At 48.8% G+C, this 15980-nt stretch overlaps 5 protein-coding genes across 5 annotated transcripts; 4 read left to right on the top strand and 1 right to left on the bottom strand.

Moving 5' to 3' along the window:
- The first annotated feature begins 1872 nt into the window (after window positions 1-1872).
- On the top strand, window positions 1873-3626 carry KVR01_007590 (uncharacterized protein). The gene is made up of 4 exons (XM_044793451.1): window positions 1873-2110; window positions 2221-2547; window positions 2607-3103; window positions 3197-3626. The coding sequence occupies exons 1-4, from the start codon at window positions 2012-2014 to the stop codon at window positions 3591-3593; spliced, it is 1320 nt and encodes a 439-aa protein (XP_044643843.1). The 5' UTR covers window positions 1873-2011; the 3' UTR covers window positions 3594-3626.
- A 1238-nt stretch (window positions 3627-4864) lies between these two features.
- Window positions 4865-6587, bottom strand: KVR01_007284 (uncharacterized protein; the record flags this gene model as incomplete). The annotated part of the gene is made up of 5 exons (XM_044788298.1): window positions 4865-4950; window positions 5007-5964; window positions 6016-6132; window positions 6325-6410; window positions 6461-6587. 5 exons carry the CDS (start codon window positions 6585-6587, stop codon window positions 4865-4867), a joined length of 1374 nt encoding a protein of 457 aa, XP_044643537.1.
- Window positions 6588-7718: 1131 nt separating this feature from the next.
- Window positions 7719-8542, top strand: KVR01_007447 (uncharacterized protein; the record flags this gene model as incomplete). The annotated part of the gene is made up of 2 exons (XM_044784781.1): window positions 7719-8301; window positions 8364-8542. The coding sequence occupies 2 exons, from the start codon at window positions 7719-7721 to the stop codon at window positions 8540-8542; spliced, it is 762 nt and encodes a 253-aa protein (XP_044643700.1).
- A 2922-nt stretch (window positions 8543-11464) lies between these two features.
- KVR01_007646 (uncharacterized protein) lies at window positions 11465-12767 on the top strand (the record flags this gene model as incomplete). Its single annotated transcript, XM_044786419.1, has 4 exons — window positions 11465-11675; window positions 11740-12336; window positions 12414-12479; window positions 12540-12767. The coding sequence occupies exons 1-4, from the start codon at window positions 11601-11603 to the stop codon at window positions 12765-12767; spliced, it is 966 nt and encodes a 321-aa protein (XP_044643899.1). The 5' UTR covers window positions 11465-11600.
- Window positions 12768-14846: 2079 nt separating this feature from the next.
- Window positions 14847-15810, top strand: KVR01_007192 (uncharacterized protein; the record flags this gene model as incomplete). The annotated part of the gene is made up of 3 exons (XM_044791414.1): window positions 14847-14903; window positions 15142-15576; window positions 15685-15810. 3 exons carry the CDS (start codon window positions 14847-14849, stop codon window positions 15808-15810), a joined length of 618 nt encoding a protein of 205 aa, XP_044643445.1.
- Window positions 15811-15980: the final 170 nt, after the last annotated feature.

Genomic DNA, 15980 nt, shown 5'->3' with positions numbered 1-15980 from the left:
CGGATGGTAGGATTCTGTCATTTCTCCGTCCCCGATGGCAATTGGTTAGCTTGACTCTCGAGTGCGCTCTATATGTGGGCCAATATTGGGGACATCCGCGGACTGCCCAAGGGTGCCTGCGCCTGAGGGCATGTCGACAGTGTTTAGCCCCTAACATTTATCGCCATCATCTTCGATTTCATTTTCACTCCCTTCTGGAATCATTATGGACGAAGAGAAGGGCAACCCCGGTCTTGTTCTGTACTATAACAAGATGAAAACAACACATAATATATGTAAGATCAGAGATGCATTGGAATACTGAGCATCGCGTCTGCAAGGCAAATACTCGGTCCTCAGTTTGAGCAGAGTGTGTGGTCCGATAGGCGAGAGATCGCCATGCAGGTCCATGGCGAAAATCTTTGAAGCTAAAGGAGATATTTTCCGTGAATTGACATGAACCGGCAGGCCATGCGATTCGACCACGGGTTCAGGGGAAGCACACACCGGTAATCCAACCAGAAGGAGCAGGTGTCACAGTTCGCCGAAGACACGGCAGGTCCCACAGCTATGTCTCCTCTATCTGACCACCTCAATTCACAGACGACAAGCTCGAGCGGCCCGACACGCATCAACTAGCTGACCGGTAAATACCGATTTCACCAGCATATCCTTGTGCCGTCTAGTGGCTCTCGTTGCTGGCTACTTTGGCATATACGTTGGGAGAGCGAAATCCTCTGGCTGCATGTTTGACTTGCTTGTGAAGTTCACAACGTGCCTCGCCTACGGCGTCCAAACTATCACCCGAACAGAGAAAATTCAGTTTAAATCTCCTCCTTTTACCCCAGTGCATCACTTCCACCGTGGCCAGTAGCATCAACCTGACCAATGATACCAAACAGCGACATGTAGGCCAGCAAATCCCGAAGTATTGATAACACGCTTTTTCCCCCGGACAAGATACCCGCGCCTGTCCCCACCATCTACTGTAGTAGTAGCTGTCTTTCCCCCTCACTAATATCTCACCCGGCCCTGAACTGCCGGCTTTAGCCTTTTGGTTACTCGGGTGCGAGGAAGGTTGAGAGTGCCTAGGCAGAAAAGGGAAATCTGCGCTACTGCACTGCTGCAGCTGTGCAGCTCTTCCCACCACACATATCGCGAATCTATCTTTGGCTGCATAACAGGCGGCCGCCCCCCTAATCCGGACTTTGTAGGCAATGCTGATTGGGCTCTGACCACGTGGATGCAGGGGTAATAGGGCTCAGAGGGAAGGTCTGGAGGCGCCTACGGGGTCCAAGTAAAAGTGCAAAAGGGCGAGTGCGACGCTGTGCCAGTGGTGTCGCATGACAGAGAGTCGTGGCCTATCGTCGTCGGATTGGATGAATCGGACTTGGGAGGCTCTAACATGCCCTTTTGCTGGTAGTATCGGGTGCCACATCGGTCGATATCAGTCGGAATGCTAGTTATATTCGCTTTTGTCGCCGATGCACGACATGAGAAGCACTGCAGTCTTCCCCAAGTCACATAGTTTACCTTGTGTTCAAGTGACAGCCTGCTGCTGCCGGCCGCCATTTTCTCCTCCTGCATGCAGCGTCGCAATGCGCGTCAGCACTAATGCTCTGCTCACTGGATCCAGCAAACGAGACTCGAGGATGCCACTCCCAATGTGCAAAAAGCCTTTCTTGCATTCTGAGTTTGCCATACTTTGGGCCTCGACTTCGTCAGCAGGGCTCAACCTTGGCAAGCAGAGGTGGCCTGATTTTGTCATTATTAGTTACATTGTTTGTGACCTTAACCCTGAACACAGTCCAGGGCTCCTCCTATATGGCGATCTCATCGGGGGAGAGCACAGTGATATGGGGAAACACAGAGAGCCCTACGAGGCCATGCCGACCCGCAGATAAATCCCAAGCACCGCGCCTTCATAGTCTCCGCTGGTGTTCATGATCTGTCTACTGGTGTTAGCGCTTTGCATCTCGTCGTCTGCCCCATTCATCTCCTGTGACAATAACAGTTGTCAGTAATCATCAACATGCGCTTCACGTCTTTCTTGCCCGTAGCTGCTGCAGCCCTGATCTTCGGGGTGGCCTCGGCAGCAGATCCGGCCTGGGACGTAGCTCCCGCTTGTGCTGTAAGTGCCCAGCTGTGATCGTCACGGCCCTTCTCTCGCCCCTGTCCTTCCGTGCGCCACCCGAGACAAGCGTGAACTCTCAGCTAATCCGGGCGTCGCCACCACTCTAGGTGAACTGCACCATGTCCGTGTTGGGCAAAGGCACCGCAACGAACTGCTCGCCAACCGATACTGCCTGCCTCTGCGTCGATGAAAGCTATCAGGCGGACGTCGCAACATGCGTCGCGTCTACCTGCACAGTCAAGGAGAGCCTCGTCGCCAAACGCCTGGGGCAACTCCAATGCGGTGTTCCACCCCTGAAGCAACAGAATGATGTTGCGCGCCTGACGATCGTCTTCGTCATCACATTCTTCCTAGTCATGGTACGGCTTACAGTCAAGTTCCTCGGTCATGGCGGTGGCTGGGGTATCGATGACTGGCTGATGCTCATGGCATTTGTAAGTGCACGCACGCAGGCCCTTTGTCGCACGAGAAGCTAAAGTTTTGCCCGTATCAGTCCTTCTCTATTGCCCTCTATGGCGTGCATCTATGGCGAATATACGCCCTCGGGCTCGGCAAGGATACGTGGGAAGTCCCCTTTGACAATATCACCAAGATTCTGAAGGCCTTCTGGGCCAACGAATTGGTATACGTCATTCACATCTCGGTGGCTAAGCTATCGGTGTGCTTCTTCTATCTGCGGATATTCGACGCATCACCTGTATTTCGCCGCATCACATACCCAGTGATAGGGCTCAACATATTCATCGCGGTATTTTTCACCTTCCTGATCATATTCCAGTGTGGTGGAAAAGTTCACCTCGCCTGGACTGGATGGGCTGCAGAAGAACCTGGCACCTGTCTTGACATCTACAAGCTTGTCCTTGGCAATGGCATCATCAACCTTGTCATGGATGTTGTCATTATCGGTCTCCCGATTTATGAGACAACCAAGCTTCAGCTTTCCAAGACCAAGAAACTCGGTGTAACTCTCATGTTTGCGATGGGATTTGCGTACGTGTCTCCTTGTTCCACCTGCTGGCATTTCAGCCCTGAAGCAACACATCAATGATTCTTAACTGTGTGCTAACACGTGCGCCCATCCAGGCTCACTATCGTTGGAATCGTGCGCTGCGTTTACTTTTGGCGCACCCGCTCCATAGCGAACCCGACTATCAACCTGATGCCTCTCGCGTTCTGGTCATGTATCGAGACCATGGTCGCCATAATATGCGCGTGCCTCCCCGACAGCCGCTTCTTTTTCTCGCGCCTGGTCCCAAAATTCTACAAGACGTTGTCCTCGTCAATGTACCACAAGTCGTCCGGCAGGGAGTCCAGCGCGGGGCGCTCGTGGCGGACGTTGGAGAACATCAACAGCTCAAAGGGGTCCTCTCAGAGACCGATTCAGAGCCCCAGGAAGATGTCGCGGAAGAAGGAGGCCGACGAGGAGGAGATGACGGGCATTACTATCACCGCCACAACAGTCTCCACGGTGTCAGCATGAGATCTTGTGATAAAACTATGTGTCGGAAGCGGCAAATGGATCAGTCTGTACTATCATATCACGGGATAGAAGAGGTCAAAGTCCGATTGGGGCATTTTATAGAGGAACATCGCGGTTTATTTTTATATGCAGCTAGAAAATGGTGCTTTTTGGTAGCGGCCTGCTGCTATGCGTATATTCTTGTCAACAATGGCCGTGGATATGCATATTATATGTAGACATTGTCGTCTTTGACCCAAGCTCGCCTCATTCCTACCAGGGCTCAATTCGTCAACAGCCTTCTCCTGGCCCATGCGAGCCCACCTGAAACAAGACACCTGCTTGAAAGAGCGACACGGGCGACGGATCGACAGGTAGAAGAGTCTTTGACAGCTGGTGGCTCGAAAGAAGTAGATGGCTGACCAATAATAAGAATGAGGCATTCCTGCAAGCCGACTGACACCAGTTGTATCTGGTATGACAATTAGTACCCGAATGTGCCGGTCTCATACTAGAGAGGAAGGCGGGGATTGCTTTTCCGAAGCGAGAGATGAATGGAGTGCGATAGGGTAGAGACGTCGTGATGAGGGGCATGTCGGCCCCAAGGCATGCCGGAATCCTTCTGCCAAACGGGATTACGCTGCCTTCTTCTGCCGAGCTGCATACACCACTTCGAAGCCTCACGATAATGCGGCAGAAAATGGCAGGCGCCGACTTGAAGGTGGTGTGTCACGCATAGAGTGCATGGTCAAGTTGCACAGGAAGGGCCAGTAGCCAGATAGGCAGTCCAAGTCATCAGACAGAACGAAAAGAAAGAGGACGGGACAAAACACCTGCGGACAGATGGAAACATTTGAAGACAGCCAGAGCACTTGCCACTGATGATCACGCTACACGGCATCTCCGCCCAGGGAGAATGTTGAGCATGGCCGGCCTCACTTTCTGGCGTTGCGGTAAATGGTTCATCCAGGGGCATACTTTACGAGATACTCGACAGCTTGGCCAGTCCAGCACGAGCCGCAAAACCACAGAATCACATCGGTCGATTATTGATCAGGGATCTGGTGTCATGCATCGGAACACACCGTAGGCTATTCAGGATCCAGAAAATAAGGTGGACGGTCAAGCAGCTTGAACATGGGGCCATGTCTACATCGCATTCTCCAGTATGCCCTGCTTCTTCGGCACAGTCATCTGAATTGAGGACACGGAATGTTTGATCATTTCCAAGACTATACGCAGGAGGCCTATCCTACTACTACCCAACAATCTGTGGCAGACTTACGAGGTTCTCACACTTGGTACTTGATTGTGACAGTCTTTGGCTGGGTATAGTGACGCATAACGTAGAGACCATTCTCTTGACCAATGCCGCTTCCTGTCGAATGTCAGTCCATGTATGCTAAAGGTCAACGAGGGGATGCTCCATCTCACCCTTATACCCTCCGAAAGGCGTCTTCCAGGAGATAAGGTCGGCTGCTGTATTGACACCGACATTACCTGCCTCCAGTTGATTCGAAACCCTGATCGCCCTGTCGACGTTCTTGGTGAACAAGTAGGCCGCCAAGCCATACTCTGTATCGTTTGCCTGGTTGATCACGTCCTCCTCGTCTTTGAAGGTCTGCACTACTACCACTGGTCCGAAGATCTCATTCTGAACAATTTCAGCGTCACGCTTGGGATTGTAGAAGATGGTAGGCTTGATGTATGCGCCTTTGTCGCCGTGACGAGAGCCGCCAGAGATGAGCTCCGCTTCGGCCTTGCCCTTCTCCAAGAAGTTCAGCACGGTTTGAAATTGACGGTGGTGAAAGATTGGGCTCGTCGACGTATCCTTGTTTAAAGGGTCGGATCCAAGAGTGGCCGCCATTTGCTCGTAAGCCACCTTCAAACCCTGCACAAACTTGTCCGCAACAGCCTCGTGGACGTAGATACGAGAGCCCATGATGCATAACTGGCCGTTCATGCCAGCAAGGGCTACCGTCGCTCCTTGTATGGCTTGCGCGAGATCAGCGTCGTCGAAGACGATGAGGGGTGATTTGCCTCCCAGTTCCAGAGTGACTCTCTTGAGGTTGGACTGTGCAGCAGCTGCCTGAATCTTCTTCCCGACAATGCCACTGCCAGTGAAGCTAATCTTACGAATGCGCATATGTCTTGCCAGAGCATCACCCGCTTCTGGGCCACCAACGAGCACGTTGATTACCCCAGGCGGGATACCGGCTTGAGTCGTCAATCTAGCAGCGACAAGTGTGCTAAAGGGGTTGGTCTCGCTGGCCTTGACTACCATAACATTACCGGCGGCAAGGGCGGGGGCCGCCTTGAATGCAAAGAGACCCAGGGGCCCATTGAAAGCCGTGATTGCGGCACAGACTCCAAGTGGTTCTTGTCTGATAATCTAGCGACGGGTTAGCGTAATCCACAGTAGGATGTTCATTACTTGACTGACTCTGAGTATGCCTTCGTCATCACTTGCAACCGATTCACCCTGGAGCTTGTCGATGATCCCGGCGTAGTCTAGAAGACGGTCAGCAACTTTCTCGATGCACGCGAGGTCGACCCACATCTGAAGCCTTCAGCAGCCATATCAACTTCAAAGTATGCACCACTGATTGGTTTGCCAGTCAAGCGACAATCCCAATGGGCGATGTCATCTTTGTTCTCAACAAGAAGATCCGCAAATTTCAGCAAGACATCCCGTCTTTGGCGCTATCGAAGCCTTAGCACTGGCAATATTTGACCAAGTGTCTTAACTTACCGCTGGAAATTTGCTCCATGAGGGGAATGCTTTCTCTGCTGCCTGCACAGCCACTTCGACATCTTCGGCATTTGCATTGTGAAGAGCTGGTCAATCAGTACAGCAACCAGTCGTCAAGACGTATTTGGCGACTTACAATCGGTGATCACAGTGTCATCCACTGTCGACCTCATAGTAAACTTCTCCTTGCTTCTCGGTTCGACATATTTGCCGCCGATGAATGGCTGCAATGGTAGAAAGGGCTGAGATGTTTTCGCTGCCATGGTGACTTGTGTTTGTGATCCAAGAGATGCAAAGCGTATGCTAGATTGGTTTGTGAAAGAGAGGGGAAAGTTCTTCATTACAAGACAGGATTTTGTAGGATCTGCTCCTTTACTTAGGCCATCGCACATTCGCCAGTTCGGCAGGCCTTCCCGTGACAACAGCCAAGCGGAGCCGACAAACATTGCGACACAGCAATGCCGTATCCGGGCGGGTTGCAAATAGTCTCCGTGAAGCCTTGTGATCAAAACAGTTGTGTAACATATAGACCGAATTCGAGCCGAAGTGAGGAGTATGCTGCGTTGTATTGGCCTTGGCTGGCCCTTGGCTGCACATGTGCCCAGGTGTCGGAGGAGGCGGGAGCGGGGTGGGCTTGGCCTATAAGTTCTCCTCTCCATCTTGACTATCATACTGTACTTCGAAATGTGAGGTCTGTCTGGCTCCATGAGCTGGCCGTCGTCCACTGCTTCAACCAGACAGTTCTGGTTCTAAGTCAACTACTATCGTATTATGACTATCGTTATCGACATCGTGTCCTTTTCAAGCGCTGGGTCTTGAGCGCTTACCACCGTATGAAGGCGCCATGTATGTCCTCGGACATATATTACGGAATAGAAGCGAAAACACCTAAGTCAACTACACCCCCTTCTGAAAACCCCCTAACTTCAGCCCACCAAATCGCTTCTCCCGCCGCAAGTACTCTTCCTCTTCGTCGTTGTCGTCCTTGTTAGTAGAGCCTAGTGCGATATGTTAGGAGGCGTGCTTGGCTGATGAGATGCTAGCGGCACGGGCCATCTCCACAGTAGAGCTCGTGACACGGAATCCCGGGTGGAGGCGTTCATGGACCATCGGCGCTTGTGCATACCCGGTTCCGGATGGAGTTATGGGGAACAAGATCCCTGTTGCATAATTTTGTCGGCCGAAATCCCATGTAATGAGGGTTCCGTATGAAGGCGCCATGTATGTTCTCAGACGTATACGGAATAGAAGCGAAACCACCTAATGAGGGTCCAAGACCGAGAAGTATAAGTTAAGTAGACAGTCATGTCCAGCCACTTTTTCATCCACGAGAGGACAAACCTTTCAAGCACTCCTTAACACATTTCAACGTATCAAATTTACTTGCAACAATCATGTCTCTTGCATCCAAGGTCTTTGGCATTACGGGTGGTGCCTCAGGCATGGGGTTGGCCACGGCCCGCTTACTGGCGTCGAGAGGAGCTCGTGGCATAAGCATTCTGGACTACAACGATGGCAATTTTGAACAAGCTAGGAAAGCCATCGCAGCTTCTAATCCATCCACCAAAGTGCACACTTTCAAGGCTGATGTTTCCAAGTCTGCGGAGGTGTCAAACTGGGCCAAGGCGGTCGTTGCCGAGTTTGGCGCTTTCGATGGAGCTTTGAACGCAGCCGGCGTACCACAGAAGGGTCCCGAGCCTGGAGAGCTTGCAATTCTTACTGAGACGGAGGATCAATGGAAGCGGATCTTGGCTATCAACTTGGACGGTGTTTACTTTTCAAGTCGCGAGGAGTTCAAAGTCATGAAAGACCTGCCCGGCCCAAAGACGATCGTCAATATCGCTAGCATTGCCGCGGATAATCACCCAGGTAGCGCATACGCATACTGCACTTCGAAAGCTGCCGTAAAGTATTTTACGAGAAGCTTAGCGAAAGAGTTGACTCCGCTTGGCATCAGGGTCAACGGCATTCAGCCAGGTGAGTTGGCAGCCACAGGAATCCCGTATTAGAAGACCTTCAACTGATCTCTGCCTTGAAAGGACCGATCGACACGCCAATGCTGAAGCATTTCGTGCCCGACAATCTCGATCGCAACCCATTGGCGGGAATGGAGACCGGTACTGCAGATGAGGTGGCGCACACGGCTGCCTGGCTGCTGAGCGAGGATTCAAAGAATGTGTCAGGTGTACACGTCGTGGTTGGCTCCGGTATGCCGTAGATAGCAAGACAATCTCTAGGACTTTTCTCATCTTCTTTCAACCGTTAATGCGATTTCGTTTGGTGAAGAGATCATCCACAAGTTCAGCTTGTTGCGGGCAAATGACAAGGTAGTCGTCTCTGTACAATCCATTTGCTAAGATTCGGAGCTGGCGTTCGGTATGGCTTTAATGTACAATGGAGCGCAAAAACGACCTACACATTCAATTTTACGACCAGTGCGCCTGGAGGCTCAGGGTCCCGGTGTAATTTTGGGAAAGTGGCAGGGCAGTGTTTGATTTCTTTTGTCTACGTTTACGACTTGTCATCATACTGCTTATAGGGTGTGATCACGGAGGGAAGTCAGTGTGGCCGAAGTCAGTATAAAGTGATTTCTATGCCAAGCCACTACGTAGATAAGCGAGAAGTCACTTTACATAGGAGTCTTCTTCGGCTCCGAGACCTTCTTTCAGCCGGGGCAAAAAAGTCAGTCTGAATACTAACTTTTAGCCACACCAGGGCTTCGGCCACATTATATTTTTTATTTAACTATTTATCTATTTATTATCTTCTTAGCTTTTAAACTAGCTATTAACTTATACTTTAAGTATAAAGTTAATAATTACTTAATATATACCCTTAAACTTATCTATATATAGAGTTACTAACTTCCTTTATAAAGCTCCCTTTTCTACTATATTCCTTATATATTATATAAAAGTAAATAAATCCTTAATAATAAAGTAGTATATTTAAAGGAGGAAGATTTAGTTCTTAAATACTTAAACTTCTACTTTCCTTATATAATATTTATTTAATATATAGTAAATAAACTTTATTTAGTTTTTAAAAGGTTTTAATTTTTATAAAATTTATATAAAAGGCTTTTTAAATAAATTTACTATTATAATATTATTATTTTATTAGCTATATATTTAAAATAGGGATTATAGTATATTTAACTTATTTAATAAAGGTAGATTTAAATAGTTATATAATAAATATATTAATAGAGAAAAGTTAGTTTATTAGGTCTTATATTATAGGATTCTTTTTTTATAGGGGTTATTTTAAGATTATTTTAGTTTTATTATATAACTATTTTATTAACTTTTTAATATAGTATTATTAGAAGTGATATTTTTTAGTTTTATTTATATAATATAAGGCTTAACTATATATCTATATATTATATTCTCTTTTTATTATTATTAATATTATATTTCTTTAAATACTAGGTTTTAAATATTTACTACTATATAAAGGCGCTATATATATTTTATATATATAGGGATTAAAAACGAAACCACCCACTAGCTACACCAGCTAATTCAAATCGGTATACACACTAATCTTTTCTTAGTGTAAGTATAAAAAACACTTAAAAATGTGTAAATCTTTACAAGAACACACCTAGTATAATATGAAAATTATAATAGGGTAAAAGGTATATACTAAGTCTTAGTGTGAGTAGGTTTAAATATAGGATACTCTTAGTATTTAAAAAAGAATTTTAAAAGAGGTATAACGTCCCCTATCTTTACCACACCACACTAATTTTCCTTCGTAATTACACCCTTAGAAGTCTTTAAGAAGAACTTGTTCTTGCGTAAAGAGAAGAGAAGTAGGAAGCTGTATGCCGCAAGCGAAGCTGTAATGAACGTTTATGAGGCGGGCCACACAGCGGGTACCATAATATCTCTCCATTGGATTCATAAAAGATCGCAGTGAGTCGTGACTAGGGCATTCTGGTGTCCATATCATAGTCCACATGGACGCGTTGATTTTTAATTGCATCAAACCTTTCTGAGCGTGTCTTCCGTCGTCACAGTCCTCCGAGGCTCTATCATATCGACTTCAACTATAGTAACTGTTCATATGTATTGCATGGCCAATATCTCCCTCAGTTGCCTCCATAGTTTCTCTCCTAGGCGGTACTCGTCTCAAAGGTGACATACCGTCGCTTCCACCGAGCCTAAACCTTGCGAGACGACCAACGTCATTGTGTTCGGCTTCGCTCTCATTGCGGTCTCGGGTAGCGCCCTTGGCCCAAACCATATTCCCGAAACTTCTGTCAGGCGTTCGCTTGAAATCATGATTCCCTAGTCCCATCGTGTCCGAGAGCCATGGACAAGCCGAAAAGGATCGTGGAAGGCCATAAAATCGTATCCTGGAGCCCGGCCATGCTCGAAATGATCGGAACCAAAACAGAATAAGTCCTCGTAACCCTGACGAGATTGTTATTGATTGTTGACCTCGGTTCTCACTGATTATATAGATATCAGAGCATTTTCTGTACAATATAGTACATTGATATCTAGAAAGGTCTACCGTCTTTCATTTTTTCCTCGAACTACTAGTTACTGCTCATTATGCTTCTCGTCATCGTTTTGGGGGATACAGCCTCGCATTGATGTTGGCACCTGGGCAGCTTCTTTGCACGAACACATCCTGAAGCATATTGCCTGCCCAGGTCCACAGGCGTCTTTCCAATTAGGGTAGGGATTTCTGACATAATCCGAGGTCAAAGAAGTCAGCACGGCACAGCCGTCGATAGTTGGAGATAAAAAACATGTTTTGGCGCTCTTGGCGAGATAAGCCACGAATTTTGCGCAACTGGAATGGTGCCTGAAGGATTTGATCAAGACAGGCTATGTCGTTATAGAACAAATGGTGGTCGTAATTGGTGGTCGGCTTCGTCATTGTTCCGTGTGCATCCGAAGGCGTATGCGCTTCCTTCGCCGGAATTGGTCTCTCCAACATTTATCTCCGGCTTATGTGCTTCTTCTAGCTCGACTAAGGCAGCCGTAATCCGAATTCCGGTCAGTTTGGCAGCCCTCAGGCTGGCGACTGACGCGTTGAGCCCTGAAATAATTACTTGCATGGTCGGCGCTTTTGACTCAGAATGATTCATTTTGGTAGCTAAAGGGTATGTGAGATTTTGTATAAATCCTGTGGCACCGGAAGCAATGTCAAGATGTAGAAGCAAACAGTTCCACATCTCATACACTCACTCCAAATCTCATTGCTCCTTAAACCTTTGTAATTCATTGCAACTCAGCACATAACTATTAGCCATCATGGTCGGAATCCGCGATGTGTTTCCACCGAAACCAACCTTTACAGAGCAGAACCTTGGAAACCAGGCGGGAAAGGTAGGCCATACTTGGCTGTCTGCTCAAAAATCGCATTTGAACCATTACAGCTGACAGTAATCAGGTTTTCGTAATCACAGGCGCCAACTCGGGCGTCGGCTTCGAGTTGGCCAAGCTGCTCTATCAGAAGAACGGCACCGTCTACATCGCCGCCCGGTCAGGAAGCAAGATCAAAACCGCCATCGAGAGCATAAAACAAGAGTTCCCCTCCAGCAATGGCCGCCTCGACAGCATCTTGGTCGACCTGTCGGACCTGCGAACCATCAAATCCGCGGCCCAGGACTTTTTGGCCCGGGAGAACAGGCTCGATGTGCTCTTCCACAACGCCGGCGTGATGCTGACGTCGAACAATGCGAAAAGTCTCCAGGGCCACGAGCTGCGCATGGCAACCAATTGCCTCGGCCCCCAGCTGCTGACGGATTTCTTGGCCCCGCTGATGGTCCAGACCGCCCGGTCGCAGCCATCCCAGCGGGATTCGGTCAGGGTCGTGTGGGTGTCGACGATGGTCAACTCGCACGGGCCAATGATTTGGGATGAGGCGCTGGATCAGCCCAAGCTCTTATCCGGGGGTATGGACACTTACTTCCAGTCCAAGGTCGGGGATGTGTTCTTGGCGCATGAGTGGGGTGAGCGTCTTGCAGGAGATGGGATTGTGAGCGTGGTGAGTCTACCTGCCTCGGTACTTTCTGGGTCTTCTCACGCCTGGATCTTGGTGGAACCATTTTAACCAAGCTACAGAGTTTACATCCTGGCCTCATGAAGACTGAGCTCCAGCGTGACAACAAAGCCATGCAGACCATGATGGTTAGTACTTCAGTAAAGCAATTTTGCTGCATTCAAGGCAGAGTGACTAACCTTTATCAGGGAATCATATTCAAGCCTGCAAAATTTGGTGCGTACACGGAGCTGTTCGCGGCTTTCTCGCCGGATGTTACCGTGCAGAAGAATGGGTCCTTCCTGATGCCTTGGGGCCGCTTTGGCTCGCTTCGAGACGACATTACTGCACAAACCAAGTCGAAAGATCAGGATGGTACGGCGCTGTCTAAGAAGTTCTGGGCATACTGCGAGTCTGCCATTGAGTCGTTCAAATGATCTTGAAGACTGGGTACAGAGATCTGAGCTAGCTGTAATTTCCTATGTATTTAGCGTTTAGAAAGAGCGTCTTTTCTTACCCTCCTGACACTTACTCCGTGTCAATGGATGTATTCGTTTGATCCTCAATGGGGTTACAGAATGTTTGGTTGAACGACCTGCGGTTACGACAGTTCCTCTCCGCACAAAGAAAACTGAATATCAGGTTTGAGTGAGTCGATCGAATGCAAAGGGCCGATTACCTTCCTACCTGCACAGTATTCTTCCACAATAAGTGGTTTTCTTTTTAATCCCCATACATATAAAATGTACGTGGTGCCTTCATAGAGTGGTAAACGCTCAAGACCCAGGATTTTTTTTTAAAAAAAAAATACAGTGTCAATAACAGTGGAAAGAGAATACAGTACTCTTCCACAATGAACTCACTAAAGTGAACAATTCTTTTAGTCCAGGGTGTATGAATTCCGCCGCATCTTTACAACCCTTTTATGTGTATGGGGATTAGAACCAAAACCACCTCTCAGACAGACCCTCACCACTCGCGGATGCAACCTTGGTGTACTTCTTTGCGAATCATGAGTCTAGAAGCCACAGGTGAGAGACTAGATGCCGAGTTCAAGCTGCTTCTGGATCATGCCAATTCTCTGTTCGCACAAGCACAGGAGATCGTGCTAGCTGGGCATTTATCACGAGCCTGAGCTGGACATACCGACCAGAGCAAATTGACTGCGTTCCTGACTATGAATAGTAAGTGTTGGAAGCCTGAGATTACAGACAACAGAGATGCACAATAGTGGAGTCCCGTGCTCGTGACGACAGTCTCACCTGGGCTTGGTGGCATCCCAACGATCTTCTCAAAGCGCGACAACGGCAATGGGGAGCGTGCTCTCGGGGATTTCATGGTGGGTACCGGTATGTGGTGTCTACTTCTGACTTTGTAATCGCCCAGGTGGTCTTGAGCCAGTTGACGGCCATTTCTGGTGGTCAGTGGACCGGACAGCAGGAAGTCGTCGAAACGAAGGGCCGCATGAGCTGAATGAACCCTGACTGACGTCGTTGTTGGTAGTTCCTGTTCTAACTCGTGCCATCAATTTCAGAAACAACTGCTTGACAAAGAGTCGAGAGGCTTTTGTATAACAATTTTCCACCTGAAAAAGTTCAGCAATTCTAGGAGTCTCGGATTGCCCAGCACTACGCCGCTGTCGTATCGTACAGCCAGTGGACTTTGCTGCATCCAACATCATAACTCTAAAGACCTACGCAGTGTCTAAAAATGATTAAGTTGTGCTATGTATCCCTTCAAAAAAAAAAAAAAAAAAAATGTCAATCACTGGCTGGCACTCTGAACTCTCTGGTACTCTAAGAAATTTGGCAGATTCCATGGTCATGATCGCAGCGGGTGGCAGAAAGAAGCATTTGGGTGTCTTTGGGTTCTTGACAGCACCCTAGGATTGCAATGGGAAGTAATTGATGGTGGGAAAGATCCAGCAGTGGCGAAATTCCATATGGGGACAGAAATGCTTCATCCACCAAGACAAAAGCAAGCTCGGCCTAGATCGCCTCTGATCCAGCTCGATACATACCTAGGTAGCAAATTGTTATCAGACAAACTCCCCTGTATGAGCCATGTCTAATCTAAGGTCCCTGACTTCTCTGTACAAACAATACAAGTCATTTCCCAGCATGCCGATGCTCAGCCCACCCGGCCAGGGTACTGAGACTACAATAGCAAAGGTGTCCAACCCTGAAGTTGTTTGCGAGTCTTTGTAACGGTACTTAAAAGGAATTTCAGGGTGAGCCCCAATAAGTCAATCACCTAATTGAAAGCCTAGACAAAGTATGTATGCTAATTATCAAGGGGCACGGTGTGACTCACGGCTGAGATGCGTATGTCAGGTATGCCACTGTCATCATGAGGCACCACACACCCATGGGCCAAGTTTTCATCCGATCTTTGGACCTCTCAGGGCTCCCTCAACCACTAGCACTCCCCTACTTAGTACCAGGCTTCCAACTCCCTTTCAACCAAAGCAATCCCGCGTAGTGTAGGGGTTTAGCACACAGGCTTGTCACCATAAGATGCATTCGCCTGTAACCCCGGTTCGACTCCGGGCGTGGGAGTTCTTTTTGCTCTTGGTGACTACATGAAAGTCAGCTTGAGAGAGAGGTGTTGAGTCTTTGTTGGTTGCTTGGTGCAGCAGAGAGTCAAAAGTGGGTCCAGTCATGGAGTTGTGGCTGAGCGTCCCAGGCAACAGACCTTTTGTGGCACAGCAACGCGAGATAATACGCTCTCAGGCAGCCGCAGACGCGTTCTCGTTATCAAGTGAGCGAGTCTTCAACATTTTGCTGGAAGCTGGTTCACTCTTTGCGCAAGACATTCCAAGTGTTTGATCGATCCATCATGGCCGACACTCAAGACCACAACTGCGAATCGACATCATCGGCCCCAGCAATCGATGCTGGAACGGTCGACATCTTCCTCCTCTGCTATCTGCCATCGCCGTTGTTCCACGCACACTGGGCGGTTTTCGTACCAGACCAAGCAAGACCGACATGTGGCACTGTGGTCAACGTTCGAGGCGATCCTCTGAACGGCTTCGCGCATGAGTTCGAGAGGGGATACATTCCCAGCGAGGACCCAGAGAAACCGCCGAAAGTGCTCAATTTGGGGGCGATAGCAAAGAACCTCATCGAATTCGAGAGGCCTGTGCCAGATGGCAAAGATGCCACGGCATGCAATCAGCTGGAACGGCTGGCACTGTCAGTCGACGCGCCTGGACGAAGCCTCGGCCGGGGCGCCTCGAAAGATGTACGTTGGATCAATGTCGATCTGAATCCCTCAAGAAACTTGGACCCCCAAACTCGTTTCCTGCATTACTTTTGGCGAATCCTGCTAATCGGACTGTCTCCCGAGCAGGGCCGCGTACGTCTGGAAATCCGTGACTGCCAGTGGTGGGTTCGTCAGCTGATATCATCCATGATCGAGCAAGAGATAATCTCCAGGGATGCACAGCGCGTTCTAGACGACGCACCTCAGCACTGAGTCATGACGGGTTTGAATGTTATTCTGGGTGGCAGCATGGCGTTACATGCAACGGTCCGCACCCCGGCTAATGGCTGTACATCGGCCCGGGCCTTGGGAGAAATTGGCATCAGCGCCCGAAGTGTTGGGCTGGTCATCGGCGATCTGTCTGGGGGCGGCTTCGACTCTTG

This window comes from Diaporthe batatas (genome assembly GCF_019321695.1).
Source record: "Diaporthe batatas strain CRI 302-4 chromosome Unknown Contig00008, whole genome shotgun sequence".
In the NCBI taxonomy this organism is placed as follows: domain Eukaryota; kingdom Fungi; phylum Ascomycota; class Sordariomycetes; order Diaporthales; family Diaporthaceae; genus Diaporthe; species Diaporthe batatas.
The sequence above is the reverse complement of the archived record's forward strand: the minus strand, read 5'-3'. Positions and strand labels throughout refer to the sequence as shown.

Coding starts and splice junctions, on each gene's coding strand:
- KVR01_007590 (XM_044793451.1), top strand. CDS start 2,012: ATGCGCTTCACGTCTTTCTTGCCCGTAGCTGCTGCAGCCCTGATCTTC. Junction 2,111..2,220: donor ACGTAGCTCCCGCTTGTGCT/GTAAGTGCCCAG, acceptor CCACCACTCTAG/GTGAACTGCACCATGTCCGT. Junction 2,548..2,606: donor GGCTGATGCTCATGGCATTT/GTAAGTGCACGC, acceptor TGCCCGTATCAG/TCCTTCTCTATTGCCCTCTA.